General features: G+C 38.4%; 1 protein-coding gene across 2 annotated transcripts in view; it reads right to left on the bottom strand.

Moving 5' to 3' along the window:
- CFH (complement factor H) overlaps nucleotides 1–20,846 on the bottom strand; it is a 115,063-nt gene that overhangs the window by 44,810 nt on the left and 49,407 nt on the right. Inside the window, exons 10-11 of one of the 2 annotated variants that reach the window (XM_064370894.1) lie at nucleotides 4,191–4,373; nucleotides 2,376–2,552 (exon numbers count right to left, since the gene is read on the bottom strand). The exons of the other annotated variant lie outside the window; for it this stretch is intronic. Coding sequence (XP_064226964.1) covers nucleotides 2,376–2,552; nucleotides 4,191–4,373 — 360 coding nt within the window. The remainder of the gene's footprint in view (nucleotides 1–2,375; nucleotides 2,553–4,190; nucleotides 4,374–20,846) is intronic. 2 annotated transcript variants of the gene reach the window in all.

Raw genomic sequence — 20,846 nt, 5'->3', positions numbered from 1 at the left:
ATGGTACTAGTACCAAAACAGAGATATAGACCAATGGAACAGAACAGAGGCCTCGGAGGCAACACAACACATCTACAATCATCCAATCTTTGAGAAACCTGACAAAAACAAGCAATGGGGAAAGGATTCCCTGTTTAATAAATAGTGTTGGGAAAACTGGCTAGCCATGTGCAGAAAGCAGAAACTGGACCCCTTCCTGACACCTTACACTAAAATTTAACTCCAGATGGATTAAAGACTTAAACATAAGACCTAACACCATAAAAACCCTAGAAGAAAATCTAGGCAAAACCATTCAGGACATAGGCGTAGGCAAGGACTTCACGACCAAAACACCAAAAGCATTGGCAACAAAAGCCAAAATAGACAAATTGGACCTAATCAAACTCCACAGCTTCTGCACAGCAAAAAAAACAATCATTAGAGTGAATTGGCAACCAATAGAAAGGGAAAAAATTTTTGCAGTCTACCCATCTGATAAAAGGCTGATATCCAGAATCTACAAAGAACTAAAACAGGCTTACAAGAAAAAAACAAACAAGCCCATTCAAAAGTGGTTGAAGGATATGAACAGACACTTTACAAAAGAAGACATACATGAGGCCAACAAACATATGAAAAACTGCTCAGTATCACTGGTCATTAGAGAAATGCTAATCAAAACTACATTGAGATACCATCTCAAGCCAGTTTGAATGGTGATCATTAAAAAAATCTGGAGACAACAGATGCTGGAGAGGATGTGGAGAAATAGGAACACTTTTACACGGTTGGTGGGAGTGTAAATTAGTTCAACCATTGTGGAAGACAGTGTGGCGATTCCTCAAAGACCTAGAAATAGAAATTCCATTTGACCCAGAAATCCCATTACTGGGTATATATCCAAAGGATTATAAATCGTTCTACTATAAGGACACATGCACATGAATGTTCATTGCAGCACTGTTTACAATAGCAAAGACCTGGAACCAACCCAAATGCCCATCGATGATAGACTGGACAGGGAAAATGTGGCACATATACACCATGGAATATTATGCAGCCATCAAGAACGATGAGTTCGCGTCCTTTGTAGGGACATGGATGAACCTGGAAACCATCATTCTCAGCAAACTGATACAAGAACAGAAAATCAAACACTGCATGTTCTCACTCATAGGTGGGTGTTGAACAATGAGAACACATGGACACAGGGAGGGGAGCATCACACACTGTGGTCAGCTGTTGGGGGGCTAGGGGAGGGACGGCGGGTAAGGGTGGGAAGGGATAACATGGGGAGAAATGCCAGATATAGGTGATGGGGAGGAAGGCAGCAAATCACACTGCCATGTGTGTACCTATGCAACAATCTTGCATGTTCTTCACATGTACCCCAAAACCTAAAATGCAATAAAAATAATAAAAATAATAAAAAAAAATGTGAGTCTCTTGATCTCACTCTTTTTCACACCCAACATTTAGTAACATCACCTGTACTTTCCACCACCATAATGTTTTCCAAATCTGCCTTCTGCTCTGCACCTCCTCTATCATCACTCTCTCTCAGTCACCACACTTCCTCACACTACCTGGACTCATTGTGCTGCCTCTTGCCTACAAAAAGTACAGCACCCAGGAAAACAATCCAACAAAACTAGAAGTCAAATTATACCATTCCTTTCCTTAAAACTCTTTTATGGGTTTTCATCAGTCATAAAATGAATCCAAATGATATGATGCCCTGAGCTGATCTGGATAATTGTTTCCATATCTCCCATCTAGCCTCAGTAGGCTAGACTCTGCTTTACCACCTTGAAATATTATTGTTTTATTTTTACAGTTTTGCATGTATTTTTCTCTGGCTTGGAACACTCTAAATATACTTGTTTTCCAAAAGAGTTAATTCGTCTTCTAACCCTGAAAAACTGATGGCTGATTGGCAAACATAAATGAGATTCATGTAATAGTCTTCAGAACTTATCAATGTTAGAAAATAAAGACCTACACTAAGAAAGTACAGAAATTAACACACATGATAGAAGGTATAAAGTAGAAATTGAAAAACAAATTAGCTGAGGAAGTTGTCACAAGCTATAGTTTTGGTAATGAGTGCTAAGTTCTAAATAATTTGAAAGCTTGTATTTAGAGCAACAAAAGCAATTATACTATAATCACAAATTTGGAAGGTAGGTGACCCATAGGAAACATTAATTTGATGCACTATTTTAAAGATATTTTCAAAACACCCTTCTTTTCTCAGTTAATGTTAAATCAAGAGATGCCATGATTTTAATCAACATTCCTTAACAATTTCTCTATAAAATTCAAATTTTTAAAATTGGAACACAGATTTATTTTCAGTTTGAAAAAAGAACTTCTCAAAAAACAATACTTACCATAACATGTGGGTGAATCAGACCAACCATTGTAATCACACACTATGGAACCAGTGGTGCTTCCATTTGTGCTTTCATAACCGTCACGGCATTCATAGTCCAATACGTCATTCAGCTTAAACCATGTGATGCTACTTTTGGCTCTGGCATTGTTAAATGCTGGCATATCACAAGATTCTAGTACATAAACAATTGAGAATATCATTTCTAATGTAATCTAATAAACAATCTGCATATTTCCCATTCTAAGAAGAAAAAGTTTTATTGATTAGATGTAGTAATAAATAAACACTGTACAAAAATAATCTAAGACTGGTGAGAAATTATTGTCCTGAAATAGTTGCCAAAAATGGAAGTATATGTTTCTACACAGCATTTTTTTCATTGTTTAAGCCCCAAAATCTATTTTAAGAACATTTTTCTTAATTCACTTATATCAAGGCATTTATGACAATGCTAGTAATAAAACAGGGCACTACAGTTGTATATTACTTTTTTAAAGAAAACCATAACAGCATTTTGTAAATAAAGATGCCAGACTAATTCAAAGTTGAGGCATATGTAAAAAGGAAAACATGATTAAAAAATGAATTCCTTAGTTATAAAAGACATTTTCTCTTTCACAATAAGAAAATCTTAAAAGATTAATTAATAAAAATTTAGTATAAAATGAGTTTTATGAGGAGTAACTTTTTTGTAAAGTAGACCTCATATTAAACATAGACTATAAAAAAATGAAAACAGTATACATGAATATACTAAATATTAACTTCCCTTAACATGAGTTTATTAAACATTACTTCAAAATATTACTGAGGCAGGCAGATCACTTAAGGTTAGGAGTTCTAGACATCCTGGCTAACACAGTGAAAACCCGTCTCTACTAAAAATACAGAAATTAGGCGGGCATGGTGTGAGGTGCCTGTAATCCCACCTACTCAGGAGGTTGAGGTAGGAGAATCACTTGAACCCATAAGGCAGAGGCTGCAGTGAGCCAAGAATATGCCACTGCATTCCAGCCTGGACAACAGAGCGAGATTCCGTCAAAAAAAAAAAAACTGGATGGCTTTGCAAGAAATAAGACAAACTGAGCCAATTGTTTCTACACAATTTTCATAAATATCTAGATAGTGTGGTAGGGAAATAGGGAAATACACACACACACACACACACATATATGTGAGTGGCTTTGCAAAAAATAAGACAAACTGAGCCTATTTTTCCTATAAAATATTCATAAATATCTAGATACTATGGTAAGAAAATCATTCAATAGAGCAGAAATTGGTACCATCTAGAAATATTTTATCTGTCTATTACCCATATATTTGCAAAAAATTTCTAAGGGGGAGGATATTCAGAATTAGACATAGCCTACAGTGTCAAATCTATAAATTATAGAGTTTAAATTATTTTGATATTATGCACTATGCATCCATATCTTCACTAAAAACATTACTTTTATATCTAGGGGCAAAGACTTTGATATTAAAGGCTAATCACATAAAGCAGGTATATATAACAGTCATAAAGACATAAGCTAAAAAGAAATAAGTTTAAACCAGAATACACATAAATCTCCCTAACTCGCTTCTACAACACAGAATGCTTTAGAGTGGGAAAAACTTGAATGGAAAGACAAACTAATATTTGAGTAATTAAGTAAAAAAGAAAAAGAAAAAGATGTCTGTTTTGTTCCTCAAAGTTTTTTTTTTATCTTTTCAAATGAAATTGTGTCAGCCCACACAAAAAGAATAAAGTTAGTAAACTTGTGTAACATCTGGATAATCAGTACAAATGTAATAAATTACTTACTAATGCATGTGGGTTGAGCTGACCATCCACTTTTCAGACATGTAATTGATCCTGATGTTTCACCATCTGCTGTTATAAATCCTAGTTTGCATTGATATTTTGCTTGTTTATTTAAGGCATATGTATACTGAGATTCAGAAATAAACCCATTCTCAATATCTATATCTGATCTGGAACATGTTTCTAAAAGGGAAGAGAAAAAGAAAAAGACAAGGATATGTTTAATTATATTTCATAAGAATTTAAATAATATGAGAATATAAAAATAATGAATCATTTATAAATGAAAATCTGCAGAATCATAAGCATTCAAATACTTAAGGAAAATAAGTTCTGTGTTGCCAAAGATATTACAGCAAGACTCTTCATCATTTTTTAAACAAGGCACTATTTAAGACACTTACTATTCCTTCTAAGAAATTATTGAAAATCTGTTTGTCTCATGAATTTGGAATTCTACAGCATGTCAGAATATGATAGACAATGTGCTATTTCTCAGGACTTTTTAATCTTGCCGATTTTAGATTTTTTAGGCAATTCCAAAACTCATTTAGCCAATTGGAGTATCTGAGATCCCGTGATCATCTTAGAAAATCTGCCAAAATAACTGTAATGGTCTTTGGCTCCAAGAATTTGAAATGTCATTCTTATTGTGTGCTTCAAAGTAAATGAACATGTGGAGTTCAAAGACGATGAGGAATAATAACAGATGTATTTATCTTGAACGGACAAAATGATGATACCTCAAAGTATGTAGAACTTAACTTTAAAGAACAGAAGATACTGTCTCTCTAAACTGGGATGATAGAAATTACCGTCAGTTACTAGGTTGCTTCCCAGAACTCAGCTTTATTCATAAATAACTCATGGATAAGAAGAAAATCAAAAGAGAAAACATTAAATATTTTGAATTGAATGATAATAAAAACATTAAATAAAACTTGGTGAGATGACACTCAATGCTTAGAGGAAAATGTATCATTACATAGCTATAAAAGAAAAGAATAAAAACTGAAAGTAAATTATTTATAAGAAATTATAACTAAGCAAACAAAATTTTGAAACACAAATATGAGCAGAAGTCAAATAGAAAACAAACAGTAGATACAAATAAAAAAGTAAAAGATCAGGCAAGAATAATCAAGTAAAACAGAGTTCCAGCCACAAATAAGGAAATGGAGCCAAATAGATGAAAATAACATTTTCAGACATTGGAAAGCAGGAAGCACCTTATTCCAGAGAAAAAGTGACAGTATGAGATGAGTTCCATCATCAAAGGGACTTAACACGTGGAGAAATTTTCCAAACAGCAGCACAGAGAAGGAGAATTCAAGCAGAAAATGGCAGACTGGCTGAGTAGAAGAAACAAAACTCAGTGTTCCCCAAAAGGATGAGATCATCAGAATCTGCAGGAAAGGGAGTCAGAAAAGAAGAAAGTATGGAATAAAATGGCTCTACAAATTTCCACAGCAATTCCCTAGATTACTTGGCTGAATACTGACACTCTGGTGAGTAGAGCAAAACTCCGCAAGAATGGACAAAGGATACCTACCAGTTGAAGAACACTACCAGAGAACAAAAAGCTGAAAGATGCCCAGAGCACTCCCAACACTGGGACGCATTCGAATTGAATCAGAGTAGAAAGACTCCTTTGAACATCTAGGTCGTTTAGTAGAGACATCAGAAGAAGCTTAATATTCTGAACAAACTATCTCTGGGGAAAACCCTCCATAAACCAGCTTAAAAATAAGTCTTGAAAGAAAGAATCAGGTTGACTCATAACAAATTTAGACTTTTAAACAAAATTTAAAACAAGTAATCCTTGGAGTCTCACAGATGTATAGACTTCAGAAGTTCCAAAGCTGCTTCTCTTAGCTAAAATACAGAGCAGATATTAAAAAATAAATAAATAAAACCACCTTTTGGCAATAATTCCTTCTTCCCACCTCCCTCCAAAAAACCCAGTAAATCTTTTACAGAATACTAACCATACTCCAGCCAAACACTAATGGATAAACTACATTTCAAAAGTTGTGGCATGACACTAGAGCACTAGGAAATAAATTGGTGTCACTAACTACATGTGATAGAAAATGACAGTGTTCTACTTCAGTAACCTTAGCCTCTACCATCAGACATTAGAAAAAGTAAAAAAAAAAAAAAATTAAACTCAAAGTAAGCAGAAGAAATAATACAATAAAGATCAGAGGTGAAATAATAAATAAGTAAATATATACCTGAAAAGGAAACCAAAAACTTGCTAATTTAGATCTCTATAATTGATAAACCTTTAGACAGACTGAATCAGAAAAAAAGATGACACAACTTCTTATATCAGAAATGACAGAAATAACATCATTATGGTTTTTACATATATTACAAGAAAAATAAGTAATATTCTAAATAATGCTATATCAATAAATCTAATAACCTGAATTATTAAAAAACTTACTAAAGCCACAAACTACGATAGCTCTCTCAAGAAGAATTAGGTAATATTAATAAATTATATCTATTAAACAAATTGGATTTGTAGTTGAAGCAAGAAAAGCAAAATATTTAGTTATAAATCTAAAAAATACAGGATCTGTATGCTGAAAATCACAAAACAACTGGTGTAAGATATCAAAGATGATCTTACTAAATCAAAGGTATATAATGTTCATGGATGGAAAAGATCAATACTGTTACATGTCAGGTCTCCCCAGATTCATCTATCAATGTGTCCCAATCCTAGTGAATAACAAAGCACAATGTTTTGTGCTGATTCTAATGTCATATGGAAAGGCAAAGGGGCTAAAATAGCTAAACAATTCTTCAAAAGATAAGAGAAGTTGAAAAAAGCACATTACCAGATTTTAAGATTTAGAAAAAGCTACAGTGAGTAAAAGGATCTCATGATACTGGTGAAAGGATAAACACACAGAACAGCAGAAGAGAAAAGGGAATCCAGAAATAGGCTCACATGCATGGATCTATTCTAAAAATAGCTTTGATTCTATTTTATTATAAAACTATTAGTTTTACATGCCCGTTGTTTAGCAATAGATCAATACACTGAGACAGTAGGGTTTGCAGCAAAGAAGGACTTTAATCAACTCAAGGCCAGCAAACAAAGAAATGGGAGGATTCTCAAGCCTCAAATCTGTTCTGTGAAGGGGTTCTTTGGAAGGGACTTTAAGGAATCATAGAGTGACGGGCTAGAAAATTTGGGTTGTCAACTGGTGAGAGTAATGGGGATGAAATCACCAGGATGTGAAACCTGCATTATTTCATGTGTCAGCTTTTTGCTGGGCTCTTTAGAACAGTTGATTTTGTGTGTGTGTGTGTGTGTGTGTGTGTGTGTGTGTGTGTGTGTGTGTGTGTTTTGATTTTTGTTATTTGTTTTTGAGACATGCTCTTTCGCTGTTTCCCAACTGGATTTCAGCAGCGTGATCTCAGCTCACTGCAACTTCTGCCTCGCAGGCTCAAATGATCCTCCCACCTGAGAACTCCTGAACAGCTGGTACTGCAGACCTGTGCCATGATGCCTGGCTAATTTTTTACTTTTTTGTAAAGATGATATTTTGCCTTGTTGACCAGTATGTTGATATTTTTTTTGGTATACAGAACCTAAAGGAGAAACTCACGCAGAATATCATCTCACAATGTCTTAGATTTTATGTATGTAAAGGAAAGAACCAGAAGGTCTTGTGACAAGGGCTACATTATCCTAGGGCAGTAATCAGTGACCAGTTGCAAAGAAGTGGGCCAAAGGGAGAGCTGGCTTAATGATTACCACTGTTCGTCCTGAAAGCATAGTTAATTTTTTCCCCTTAATCAATTTTATATAATTTTCTTAAGGACAGTTTTAGTTCCCCCTGGGCCTGATCCCTTCTCAGTCCTGAGGTGTAAGAGCTAATATGGTGGGAATCAGGCAATGGCTGCGCCTGCTTCTTTTTGCTGACAAGGGGCACAGTCAGCGAGTGAGTCAGGATTATAGGAATGAAATTGTCTTGTTATACTCGGCTGAGGGTGCTGCATCAACATGCTAGTATTTTGGTCTCTGGTTTTATTGTAATATTTAATTGGATAGCAGCCTATGATGTAAACTGTAAGCCCTAGAAACAGAATTGTGAGCTTGAACTTTAAGAGTCCTTGAAAGATGGACTGGAAAACGTGGAGTATCCAGGGGAAAAGCTCAAAACACTCACTGGGTCTGTGGTAGACACATACTGTATCCACACAGACCGCTGACAGACTTTTTTAGCTTGGTTTTTACTTTACCAGAAGCATTGCTGTAAGTACAGCAGGTGGTACTGATCACTGTACAGACTCCTCTCTGTATAGCCAAGAGAAAATTAAGTGTAACGCTTTGTCAAGAACTATCCAGGCAAGTACATTTAAAGAGTGTGCTCAGCCTTAATGTCCCAAGCAGCCTCTTTTATAGTTATTTCTACGGTTGCCAATAAGTTTCTGATCATGTCCCAGTTAGTGTATACTCCGTAGCTAGGAATCGTGATGCCTAGAAGGCTCTGCCACCACATGTATTGATATATGCCTGGCAGTCCCTTTTGGAGTCGTGGGAAAATGGGGAGAATCTTTTGTCATTAGGATGGACTGAGCAGTGTCCCAATCAGTGAGAGCCCTCAATATACAGGTTACTGAGACACCACTGGGCTTGTCCTAACAGACATGGGTCTGATCCTATGCCACAAATAAACATGTACCAAGGAGACACACAGGTGAAGCCCTCGAGCGTGCATTTATTGATGGATTTGTTCATGGGGAATATAGACAAAATGGAATTGAACTATGGATCTGTTTTACAGACTCTTCAGGATTTATTTGTATCATATTCCCCACTGTAAATATTTTTGGCATAGTAAGGAGAAACTTTTCATTTTATTTCCCTTCCCCTGGCTGTATTTGTCTATCCAGTATGCCAAGGCCAGGGAGGGCCTTTGTTACGGAATGACTTTCCATTTATGATAGGGACAGACAGACTGAAACACAAGTGGTGATTTCTTGGTGTACTACTAGTTGGACCTGGGAAGGAGCCATGGAAAGCAGCTGGTGCAGATAAGTAGTAGTTTCTGAGACATCCAGAAAGTCAGTGACAAGTATGACTAACAGAAAATGCTGATTTTGAATAGTTTGGGGGAGTTACTGACAGATCCAACATTCCAATAAGTTTCTTCCAGTGGCAATGCCTTGAAACAGTTTAACGGCAGTGTTGTTACGCCTGTCTAGGCACTGTAGTAATAGGAAAGGTATAATTAGAAGTTTTAAAACAAGAGTGACCATTTTTAAATTTTAGAGTGTCCAAATAATGGGAGGCAGGAGACTACGTTAGCATGGAATAGGATGTCTAGAAAATCTGTAAGTCTAGTAATTATAATGAACAAGGCAATTATGAAGTAAAATCTATAAATCTAGCAATTGTAATGACCAAGGAAATATATGGATTAAGCATTCAGTAAGGCAGGGAATAGACAGGAAGCTATCTCACCTTTTCACATAATTACAATGACAAAAATTCCTATTATGCTCAAAGTAACTATTGGGTAATAGTCAAGAAGACATGTGTTTTGTCTAATTTTATTAAAGTTAGTTATTTATCTGATATTTTTCTTCAAAAGATATGTGAGGCCCATCAATGATTTACTTATCCATTCAGATAGGGTTGAGACAGTCTCTGAAGTCAAAGTGGCCTCTCTGCATTTCTTGATAGAACAAGTGTCTGGCAGAGTGGATTTTATATGGCTATGGTGAATCCTGGGTCTAAGTGCTTCAAGCTTAACAGAGGAATGAGTCACCAGTCATATTTTACGTGGCCTCTTTCACTGTGATTTTAAGTGGTCCTCAGGGTGTTGAGGACTTTTCCTGGTCTTGAGCAGAACCCAGTCTCTGGGTTGGATGTGATGCAAGAGAATGTCAGTCAGATAGCACAATCTGCTGGAAGCACACGCTCATGAATAGTAATTCAACTGTGGCCTAAAGATTATATATATATTTGGTAGTACCTAATTTCTTTGTGTGTATATTATTAGCCTTCCTTAGTCTGAGAAGAGAACAGAAGAATGATCTCCCATATAAAATTTTTAAAGGGCTTAATTTCAGCCAATTTTAGGGACCACCCTTACTCTGAGCAGGGCAAAGGACAGAGTTTTATTCCACGTTGCTAGTTTCTTGGAAACTCTTAGCTAAAATTTGTTTGGTTTGATACAATATGATCTATCTTTTCAGTTTTTTCAGTCTCCAGGCCGTATGAAGATTACAGACAATGCTGAGGGCCTGGGCCTGGAATATATGGTGTCCCAGGCTACAAAAGTTGCACTATTGTCACACTGGATGGAGACAGCCCATCTAAACCTAGGGATAATCTTCTCTAACAAAGCTTTCACAACCACGGACATTCTCTTGGTCTTGTAAGGGAATACTACAATTTATCTTGAAAATGTATCTATAAATAAAAGCAAGTATTCAAAATTTCCTGCCACCCTTGGCATCACAATAAAATCAATTTGCCAGTCCTCTATTAGCCCTTCACCTCTTACTTGAATCCCTGGTACTGGAGGTGGAGGACCAGTCTTAAGATTGTTCTGGACACAAAGTAGGTTTTTGTTGTTGTTGTTTTGTTTTGACATAGAGTCTCCCTTTATTGCCCAGGCTGGAGTGCAGTGGCACAATCTCAGTTCATTGCAGCCTCCACCTCCTGGGTTCAAGCGATTCTCTGGCCTCAGCCTCCCGAGTAGCAGGATTACAGGCACGCACCACCATGCCCGGCTAGTTTTTATTTTTTGGATCATTTTCTTTAAGTTTCAGCCAAAGATGTAGTCCTGGATCAACTGAAGGGTAGCATGCCTGCCATATGTGTGGTACCATGTATGTGTTTGATGATATCTGTCATAAGATACTTGGGGACTGGAATCTTTTCTTCTGTGTTACATATCCACTTATTTTGGGGTCTTTGATTGGAGTCAAAGCCTCAATCAAGTGCTCGTTTTAGATCTTCTTCCAAATAGGTAGAGACTTCAGGCTGACGTTTATTTCAGGGATTCATGGCATTAGCAAGGCTCTGGGCATTTTTTTCTCTGGTCACCCTTCTAGTGGCCTGGTCTGCCTAGTGACTTTTTATCTTGCTACCAATTGTTCATCCACTGATGTCCAGGGTAGTGTACTATAGCTACTTTCTTGGGTACCTAGACTGCTTTTACTCAGGCTAAGATTTCTTTAATATGCTTAATTGCTTTCTTTTAATCACCAAAGGTTAAGAGTCTCCCTTCTTTCCAAATAGCCCCATGAGCATGGACAACAAAACAGCATACCTGGAATCAGAGTAAATGGTGACTCAGGAGTCTTTACCTAGTTGGGATGCCCTGATTAGAACTACAAATTCTGCCTCCTGTGCCGATGAACCTGGAGGGAGTGTCTCTGAATCTAGGATCTGTCGCAGGGTTACCATAGCATACTCAGTGTTCTGTTGTCTGTGGTCCATAAAGTTTCTTCCCTCAGTGAATATTTCTAAGTCCAGATTTTTAAAGGGAATTTTGGTCAAGTCTGGTTGAATAGAATAAACTTGCTCAATAATTTATAAGCAATCATGTATAGGATTTAGAGTAGAAACAGCTCTCAAAGTAACACTGGGATTATCCAGGAGGATGGCCTGATATCTATTCAGTCTTGTAGAAGTAAGTCAGTAGCTCCACTTCGGTTCCAACAAAGAGCATACACAGTGTGGGCTGTGTACTGCGGGAGGTCAACCCAAATCAGACTAACCTTTTGGAGTATCTCTTCAGGGATGTGGGCACTGTCAAGAACCTCCAGTTGTAATAATGTGGCCTGCGGAGCACAAGCGTGGTCTGAAGGCACTGGGACGTCCAATCATCTCAGAGAAAAAGTAATCTTAGCATTTAGTTTCGTTTACAAGACTTGCCCCAACAAAGGGATACGACATTCATGCATTTATAGAAAACTCTGCTTTAAATGAGCTTGCTCTAGCTGACAATGCAAAGTTTGGAGGAATGTATTTTTCCTGAGATTTCAGTCACCTTCATAGTTTCCCAGGAAAGTTTAGACAACCAGGTATCTAACAACAAATAGCTGGCACCATGTCTACTAAAAAGTCCAGAATCTGATTTCTCACCATCGTCAGGATCTGGGGCCACATGTGGGAAATATGGAGGGTGTTTTTTGGATCAGGAGAGGCCCCTGTGTCCCATCATTTCTGGTCTTTTTCTTCAGTATCTCTCTCAAGCTCCCCAGCTATCCCAGGCATTTGGTGGGCAGAAGGCTGACTCTGTTTAACATTTTTAACATTAGACTTTGTAAGGCATGGGCAGTTTTCAGTGTCCCCCCTGTTGCAATAGGCACACTGGTTGGGACCTGCAAAGAAATGTCCCTTTTTATTGGCTTTTGGGGGTCCAGGTGGTCCTACCTTACATGAAATGTCTGATAAGGGCCCTTGTTGTGGTCCAAGGATTACTAGGGTGAGAGCCACAGCTAACAAGTAGCTTGCCTCTTCATTATTTGTTGTATTTTCCACTTTTTAAACTTGTGATAAGTAAATACATTGAAAACAATCTTCACTAATTGAGATATGAACATGTCCAAAGCCTCATCTACATTTTATAACTTTCTCTCAATATCTGGGGTACTTTGTTGGATAAACATCATGTTAGCTATCTTTAAATTTTCTGGAGCTTCTGGATCAATATCCATTTATTGTCTGAAAGCTTCAAAGACTGTTCTAAAAATTCCAAAGGAACCCTCATTAGGCTTCTGCTTGATCTCCTGGACCCTGAGGCTCCTTTGCTTGGGCACTCCCTTGCAGAAGCTGGACAAAATGTGGTCTTGATAATGTTCAAGGTTAGATCTATCTTCAGTGTTTATATTCCATCCCAGGTCAGAGGTGGGAACTGCAATCTGAGCAGCTGCCCTTCCGGGATTACTGGGAGAGTCAGTTTGCATAAGATCAGCCTTTTCCTTAGCTTTATCTAAAACCATTCTTTGCTTCTCTGAAGTCAACAAAATATCCAGCACATTTTGGGTAACTGCTCAGGTAGGGTTGTGGGCAGCAAATACAGAGGAGAATAGGTTCTCCATATGCTTTGAATCTTTTTTTTTCAATCCTGTTCCATCCATAAACTTTAGATCTTCTCAATAAATAGGCATATTATTTTTCTAATTTAATAGGTTGGAAATGGAGAACAGAGAATAAAGCCAGATAAATCCATAGGCTATCCTGTGGCAGCGACACTCCTATAGTTTGTTGTAGGGAAAACTGCCTCTCAGGAACAGAGTGACACCCTCGCTGAATGGAGTCCCCTGTTGGGTATAAGAAGCAGAGATCATTCCTATGCCCTGGATTTGTGCCTTTTTGTGGGTGGGGACTCTGACTTAGGTGCCAGTAGTGCGGCTGCAGCTCCCCCATATGGTGGAGGAGGGGGAGTCATAGGTTCCTTTAATTGAACCAACATGGCATCATCATCTTATTTTTTGTAAATCAGTCCAAACTGGTTTTAATTTCATGCTAGATCGTGATTTTACCATTTTTCTCCTTTGCTCAACTTTTGCAAAGCAACCAAAAACATATACATAGGGGATTTCATTCCATTTCCCTTTCTTCTTACAAAACAAATCTAGGAGTAGCATGGTACTGTAAGCATGAGAACCATGCAGTGGCCACCATTCTCCCCAATCCAGTGGGTATTAAGGTCAAGCCATGTTAAAAATAAGATATTCCTTTTTTGTGATGGAATGATAGACAAAGGCCTTTCAATTTTGCAAGATGCAGCCCACCCGGGTTGCATTGTGGGTTACATGAGAACTAACGGCAGTCCTTAGATCATCAGAACTAAGCAGCTGCTAGAGCTTGTCTCTGGGTCTGCCCCAGTGGCAGGGGCGCACTAGGCCATGAGCAAATGCCCTCAAGGAGAGTGACCTCTACCTGGCTTGCCACAAACAGTTACAAGACTGTCAGATTTGCATGTCTGCTGCACAGCAACAGAACAATACACTGAGACAGTGGAGTTTGCAGCAGAGAAAGAGTTTAATAATCTCAAAGCCAACAGCCCCCAGTGGGCTGCATGGAGGAACTGAATTAACATTTCCCATTCTGGCTGGAATAATATATACATAACAAAACACAGATACTAGTAGCCAGTATACGTCTACTGTACTCATTCAAGTATATTTAAATTTTTCTGCTTATTTTCACAACACGGTTATGAGGAATTTAGATTTTATTAAATTGGAAAGTACTGTGATTCACTGATAACTGACTGTACATTGATAATATAATGTTGATATCTCAATCTGAAGATGAAGCTGGGACTTGTTAATTATATGATCACAATAAAGTATCTAAATAACCTGACCAAAGCAAGGGGTCTAGCACGAAGAGTAAAATACTAACATTCCTTTTTTTTTTTGAGATGGAGTCTTGCTGCCTTGCTCACTCCATTGAAGTGCAGCAGTGTGATCTTGGCTCATGCAACTCCTGCCTCCCAAGTTCAAGCAATGTGTCTCCCTGAGTAGCTGGGACTACAAGAACACGTCACCATGCCTGGCTAATTTTCTTATTTTTTAGTAGAGATGGGGTTTCACAATGTTGGTCAGGCTGGTCTCGAACTCCTGACCTCAGGTGATCCAGCTGCCTCAGCCTCCCAAAGTGCTGGGATTACAGGTGTGTGCCACTGGTACTGGCCAATAGTAACATTCTTAAAAATAACTGAGCCAGACAAACTTGGGACAGTCGAAAGAAGGAAGAAAGGGTGGGAAGGAAGGAAGAGGAAAAAATGGGAGGGAAGGGAAGGGAAGGGGAGAAAAGGAAAGAGAAGGAAAGAAAAGGAAAAGTAAAGAGAGGAAAGGAGAGGGAAGAAGTTGACTCTTTCAACAGATTCAAGAAAAAAAAGAAAGAGACAGAGAGAGAGAAAGAAAGAAGGAAGGAAGGAAGGAAGGAAGGAAGGAAAGAAAGAAAGAAAGAAAAAAGAAAGAAAGAAAGAAAGAAAGAAAGAAAGAAAGAAAGAAAGAAAAAAGAAAGAAATAAAGAAAATAAGTATTTGACTCTTTGAACAGTTCCAAAACCAAAGCAAGAGGCATAAACCTTGAATGAGTTGTTTGATAGGATAGGAGACCTTGCATATCCAATCAAGGCATATTATTGGCCTCAATTAATGTACCAAGAAAAAATAAAAGTAATGGGATCATCTGACACTGGATGATGAAACACAAAACAAGAGACAGATGAAAAAAATAGATTAGGGTGAAAGGTCATGATTAGAGTGAAAGGTCATATCCATACTTTTATAACCTATATTAATTAAAATTTGGGAGATGGAGGTTGCAGTGAGCTGAGATCACACCATTGCACTCCAGCCTGGGTGACATGAGATTCTGTCTCAAAGTAAAATAAACTACAATAGAGGGTTATTGGAATGCTGGTTAAAAAATTGTTTACTAATAGTGCGAATAGAGCGGGGGCAGGGGGGCGGACACCAAGATGGCTGAGAGGAGGCAACACCAAAATGCAGCTCCCAGCGAATGAGATGCAGAGGGCTAGAGGACTTAATGATTCCAAGTGAGGTGCCGAGTTCACTGCGGTGGGACAGTAGGATTCTGAAAATAGCTCAGGGAAGGTGAGCGGAGAAGCAGGGCGAGCGCAGCCCAGGGAGGGCTGCCTGAGACAGGACGGGGCATGTCCCCACCTCGAACGTGCAGCTGGCTCGGAGGGTTGGGGACTTCACCGCCTCAGTCTCCGATCCGGATCCTGTGGTTCCTTCATCCCTCCTGCAACCCACGGTCCATGAGAGCCCCCCGGGACTGAGGGGTGTCGTGGGTTGTTGATGCAAATCTGAGCGAGGCTCCCGCCTGGTGCCGCAAGCTGGCACAGACCTGGGTGGAAGTGTGGACAACGCCAGCTGGATGAAACTACCCATCCCACAGAAAGAGGCAGAGCTGAAAACAGGGAAACAGGCCGTAAGGCCTGGCAGGCTCCACCCCCACAAAACTCAAACTGAAGCCCGCGTGCTAGACAGCTTGGCGGCAAATACACCAGTTTGATCCCAACCAGGAAGACTGAGCTTGGGGAAGGAGAGACACCATTGGGAAGGCGCGGCTAATCTCACCTGCAAACAAACTCCAGGGGAAGACCACCCACCCAGCAGCCTGACTGAATCCGAGGCAGCCCAGCAGCACCTCTACAGGCCGAAAAAGATATCGCTCCAACCTCAACAGAAAGTACGTCCACTCAGAGATTCCTCCTGAAATCACCAACTTCAAAGATCAAAGGGAGATAAATCTACAAAGATGGGAAAAAACCACCACAAAAGGATGAATCCATCAAAGACCAGAACACCTCTTCTCCTTCCAGGGATCACAGCTCCTCACTATCAAGGGAACAAAACAAGACAGAGAAAGAGTTTGAAGAATTGACAGAAACATGCTTCAGAAGGTGGATAATAACAAACTTCTCTGAGTTAAAAGCCATGTTCTAACACACTGCAAAGAAACTAAGAACCTTGAAAAAAGGTTAGATGAAATGCTAACTAGAATAACCAGCCTAGAGAAGAACATAAATATCTTGATGGAGCTGAAAAACACAGCTTGAGGCATACACAAGTTTCAACAGCCGAATCGATCAAGCAGAAGAAAGGATATCACAGACTGAAGATCAAATTAATGAAAGAAAACCGGAAGGCAAGATTAGAGAAAAGAGAAAAGAAACGAACAAAGCCTCCAAGAACTATGGGATTATGTGAAAAGACCTACTCTACATTTGATTGGCGTACTTGATGTGATGGGGAGAATGAATCCAAGCTAGAAAACACTCTTCAGGACATTATCCAAAAGAACTTCCCCAATCTAACAGGGCAGGCCAATATTCAAATCCAGGAAATACAGAGAACACCACAGAGATACTCCTAAAGAAGAGTAACCCCAAGGCACATAATCATCAGATTCACCAAGGTTGAAATAAAGAAAAAAATTCTAAGGGCAGCCAGAGAGAAAGGACGAGTCATCTATAAAGGAAAGCCCATCAGACTCACAGTGGATGTCTCAGCAGAAACTCTACAAGCTAGAAGGGAGTAGGGGCTGATATTCAACATCCTTAAAGAAAAGAACTTTCAACCCAGAATTTCATATCTGGCCAAACTAAGCTTCATAAGTGAAGGAGAAATGAAATCCTTTATGGACAAGCAATTGCTGAGAGATTTCATTGCTACAAGACCTGCCTTACAAGAGCTCCTGAAGGAAGTACAAAACATGGAAAGGAACAACTAGTACCAGCCACTGCAAAAACGTATCAAATGGTAAAGACCATCAATACAATGAAGAAAGTGCATCAACTAATGGGCAAAACAACCAGCCAGTAACAAAATGGCAGGAACAAATTCAAACATAACAATATTAATGTTGAATGTAAATGGCCTAAATGCCCCAATCAAAAAACACAGACTGACAAACTGGATTAAAAAGTCAACACTCATTGGTGTCCTGTATTCAAGAGACCCACCTCACATGCAAAGACTCACATAGACTCAAAATAAAGGGATGGAAGAAGATTTACCAAGCAAATGGGCAGCAAAAAAAAAAGCAGGGGTAGCAATCCTAGTCTCTGACAAAACAGACTTTAAACCAACAAAGATCAAAAGAGACAAAGAAGGGCATTAGATAATGGTAAAAGGATCAATGCAACATGAAGAGCTAACTATCCTAAATATATACACACCCAATACAGGAGCACCCAGATACATAAAGCAAGTTCTTAATGACTTACAAAGAGACTTAGACTCCCACACAATAATAGTGGGAGACTTTAATACTCCACTGTCAATATTAGATGGATCAATGAAACAGAAAATTAACAAAGGATATCCAGGACTTGAATGCAGATTTGGACCAAGCGGACCTAACCGACATATACAGAACTCTCCATCCCAAATCCACAGAATATACATTCTTCTCAGCACCACATCACACCTACTCTAAAATTGACCACATAATTGGAAGTAAATCAATCCTCTGCAAAGGCAAAAGAACAGAAATCATAGCGAACAGTCTCTCAGACCAGTGCAATCAAATTAGAACTCAGGATTAAGAAAAACACTCAAAACCTCACAATCACATGGAAACTGAACAACTTACTCCTGAATGACAGATGGAAAAACAATGAAATGAAGGCAGATATAAAAATGTTATGCAAAACCAACAAGAATGAAGACACATGTGCCAGAATCTATGGGACATATTTAAAGCAGTGTCTAGAGGGAAACGTATAGCAATAAATGCCCAGATGAGAAGCAAAGAAAGTTCTAAAATTACATCCTATCATCAAAATTGAAAGAGCTAGAGGAACAAGATAAAAAAAACTCAAAACCTAGCAGAAGACAAGAAATAACTAAGATCTCAGAAGAAATGAAGGAGACAGAGACAAAAAAAAAAAAAACCACTTCAAAAAAATCAATAAATCCAGGAGCTGGTTTTTGGAAAAGATCAACAAAATAGGCAGACTGCTAGCTAGACTAATAAAAAAGAAAAGAGAGAAGAATCGAATAGAAGCAATAAAAAACGAAAATGGGGGGATCACCACCAATTCCTCAGAAATACAAACTACCATCAGAGATTACTACAAACAGCTCTATGCACATAAACCAGTAAATCTGGAAGAAATGGATAAATTTCTGGACACTTGCACACTCCCAAGACTAAGCCAGGAAGAAGTTGAAACCCTGAATAGACCAATAACGAGGTCTGAAGTCAAGCCAACAATTAATAGCCTACCGCCCAAAAAAAGTACAGATCCAGACAGGTTGATAGCCGAATTCTACCAGACGTACAAAAAGGAGCTGGTATCATTCCTGCTGAAACTATTCCAAACAATACAAAAAGAGGGAATCCTCCCTAACTCTTTCTATGAGACCAACATCATCCTGATACCAAAACCTAGCAGAGATAAAACTAAAAAAGAAAACTACAGGCCAATATCCATGATGAACATAGATGCAAAAATCTTCAATAAAGTACTGGCAAACCGATTGCAACAGCACGTCAAAAAGATTATCCATCATGATCAAGTAGGCTTCATTCCAGGGATGCAAGGCTGGTTCGACACACGCAAATCTATAAATGTAATCCATCACATAAACAGAACCAAAGACAAAAACCACATGATTATCTCAATAAATGCAGAGAAGGCCTTTGACAAAATTCAACAGCCCTTTATGCTAAAAATTCTCAATAAACTAGATATCAAAGGAACATATTTCAAAACAATAAAAGCTATTTACAACAAACATACAGCCAATGTCATACTGAATGGGCAAAAACTGGAAGCATTCCCTTTGAAATCTGGCACTAGGCAAGGATGCCCTCTGTCACCACTCCTATTCAATATAGTATTGGAAGTTCTAGCCAGAGCAATTAGACAAGAAAAAAATACAAAGCGTATTCAATTAGAAAAAGAGGAAGTCAAATTGTCTCTATTTGCAGACGACTTGATTGTATATTTAGAAGACCCTATCACCTCAGCCCAAAATATCCTTAAATTGATAAGCAACTTCAGCAAAGTCTCGGGATACAAAATTAATGTGCAAAAATCACAAGCATTTCTATACACCAATAAAAGACTAACAGAGAGCCAAATCATGAGCAAACTCCCATTCACAATAGCTACAGAGAGAATAAAATACCTAGGAATACAACTAACAAAGGATGTAAAGGACTTCATCAAGGAGAACTACAAACCACTGCTCAAGGAAATAAGAGAGGACACAAACAGATGGAGAAACATTCCATGTTCATGGTTAGGAAGAATCAATATCGTGAAAATGGCCAAACTACCCAAAGTAAGTTATAGATTCAATGCTATCCCCATCAAGCTACCAATGAACTTCTTCACAGAACTGGAAAAAAACCACCTTAAACTTCATATGGAACCAAAAGAGAGCCCGCATAGCCAAGTCAATTCTAAGCAAAAAGAACAAAGCGGGAGGCATCATGCTACCTGATTTCAAACTATACTACAAGGCTACAGTAATCAAAACAGCATGGTACTGGTACCAAAACAGAGATATAGATGAATGGAACAGAACAGAGGCCCCGGAGGCAACGCCACACATCTACAACCATCTGATCTTTGACAAACCTGATAAAAACAAGCAATGGAGAAAGGATTCCCTGTTTAATAAATGGTGTTGGGGAAACTGGCTAGCCATATGCAGAAAGCAGAAACTCGACCCCTTCCTGACACCTTACACTAAAATTAACTCCAGATGGATTAAAGACTCAAACATAAGACATAAGACCATAAAAACCCTAGAAGAAAACCTAGGCAAAACCATTCAGGACATAGGCATAGGCAAGGACTTCATGACTAAAACACTAAAATCATTGGCAACAAAAGCCAAAATAGACAAATTGGACCTAATCAAACTCCACAGCTTCTGTACAGCAAAAGAAACAATCATTAGAGTGAACCGGCAACCAACAGAATGGGAAAAAACTTTTGCAATCTACCCATCTGGCAAAGGGCTAATATTCAGAATCTACAAAGAACTAAAACAGATTTACAGGAAAAAAACAAACAACCCCATCCAAAAGTGGGCAAAGGATATGAACAGACACTTTACAAAGGAAGACATACATGAGGCCAACAAACATATGAAAAAATGC

The sequence above is a fragment of the Aotus nancymaae genome, unplaced genomic scaffold, assembly GCF_030222135.1.
Source record: "Aotus nancymaae isolate 86718 unplaced genomic scaffold, 86718_ANA_hifiasm-v0.15.2.pri h1tg000108l, whole genome shotgun sequence".
NCBI classification, from domain to species: Eukaryota; Metazoa; Chordata; class Mammalia; order Primates; family Aotidae; genus Aotus; species Aotus nancymaae.
This window is presented reverse-complemented; position numbering and strand designations above follow the sequence as displayed.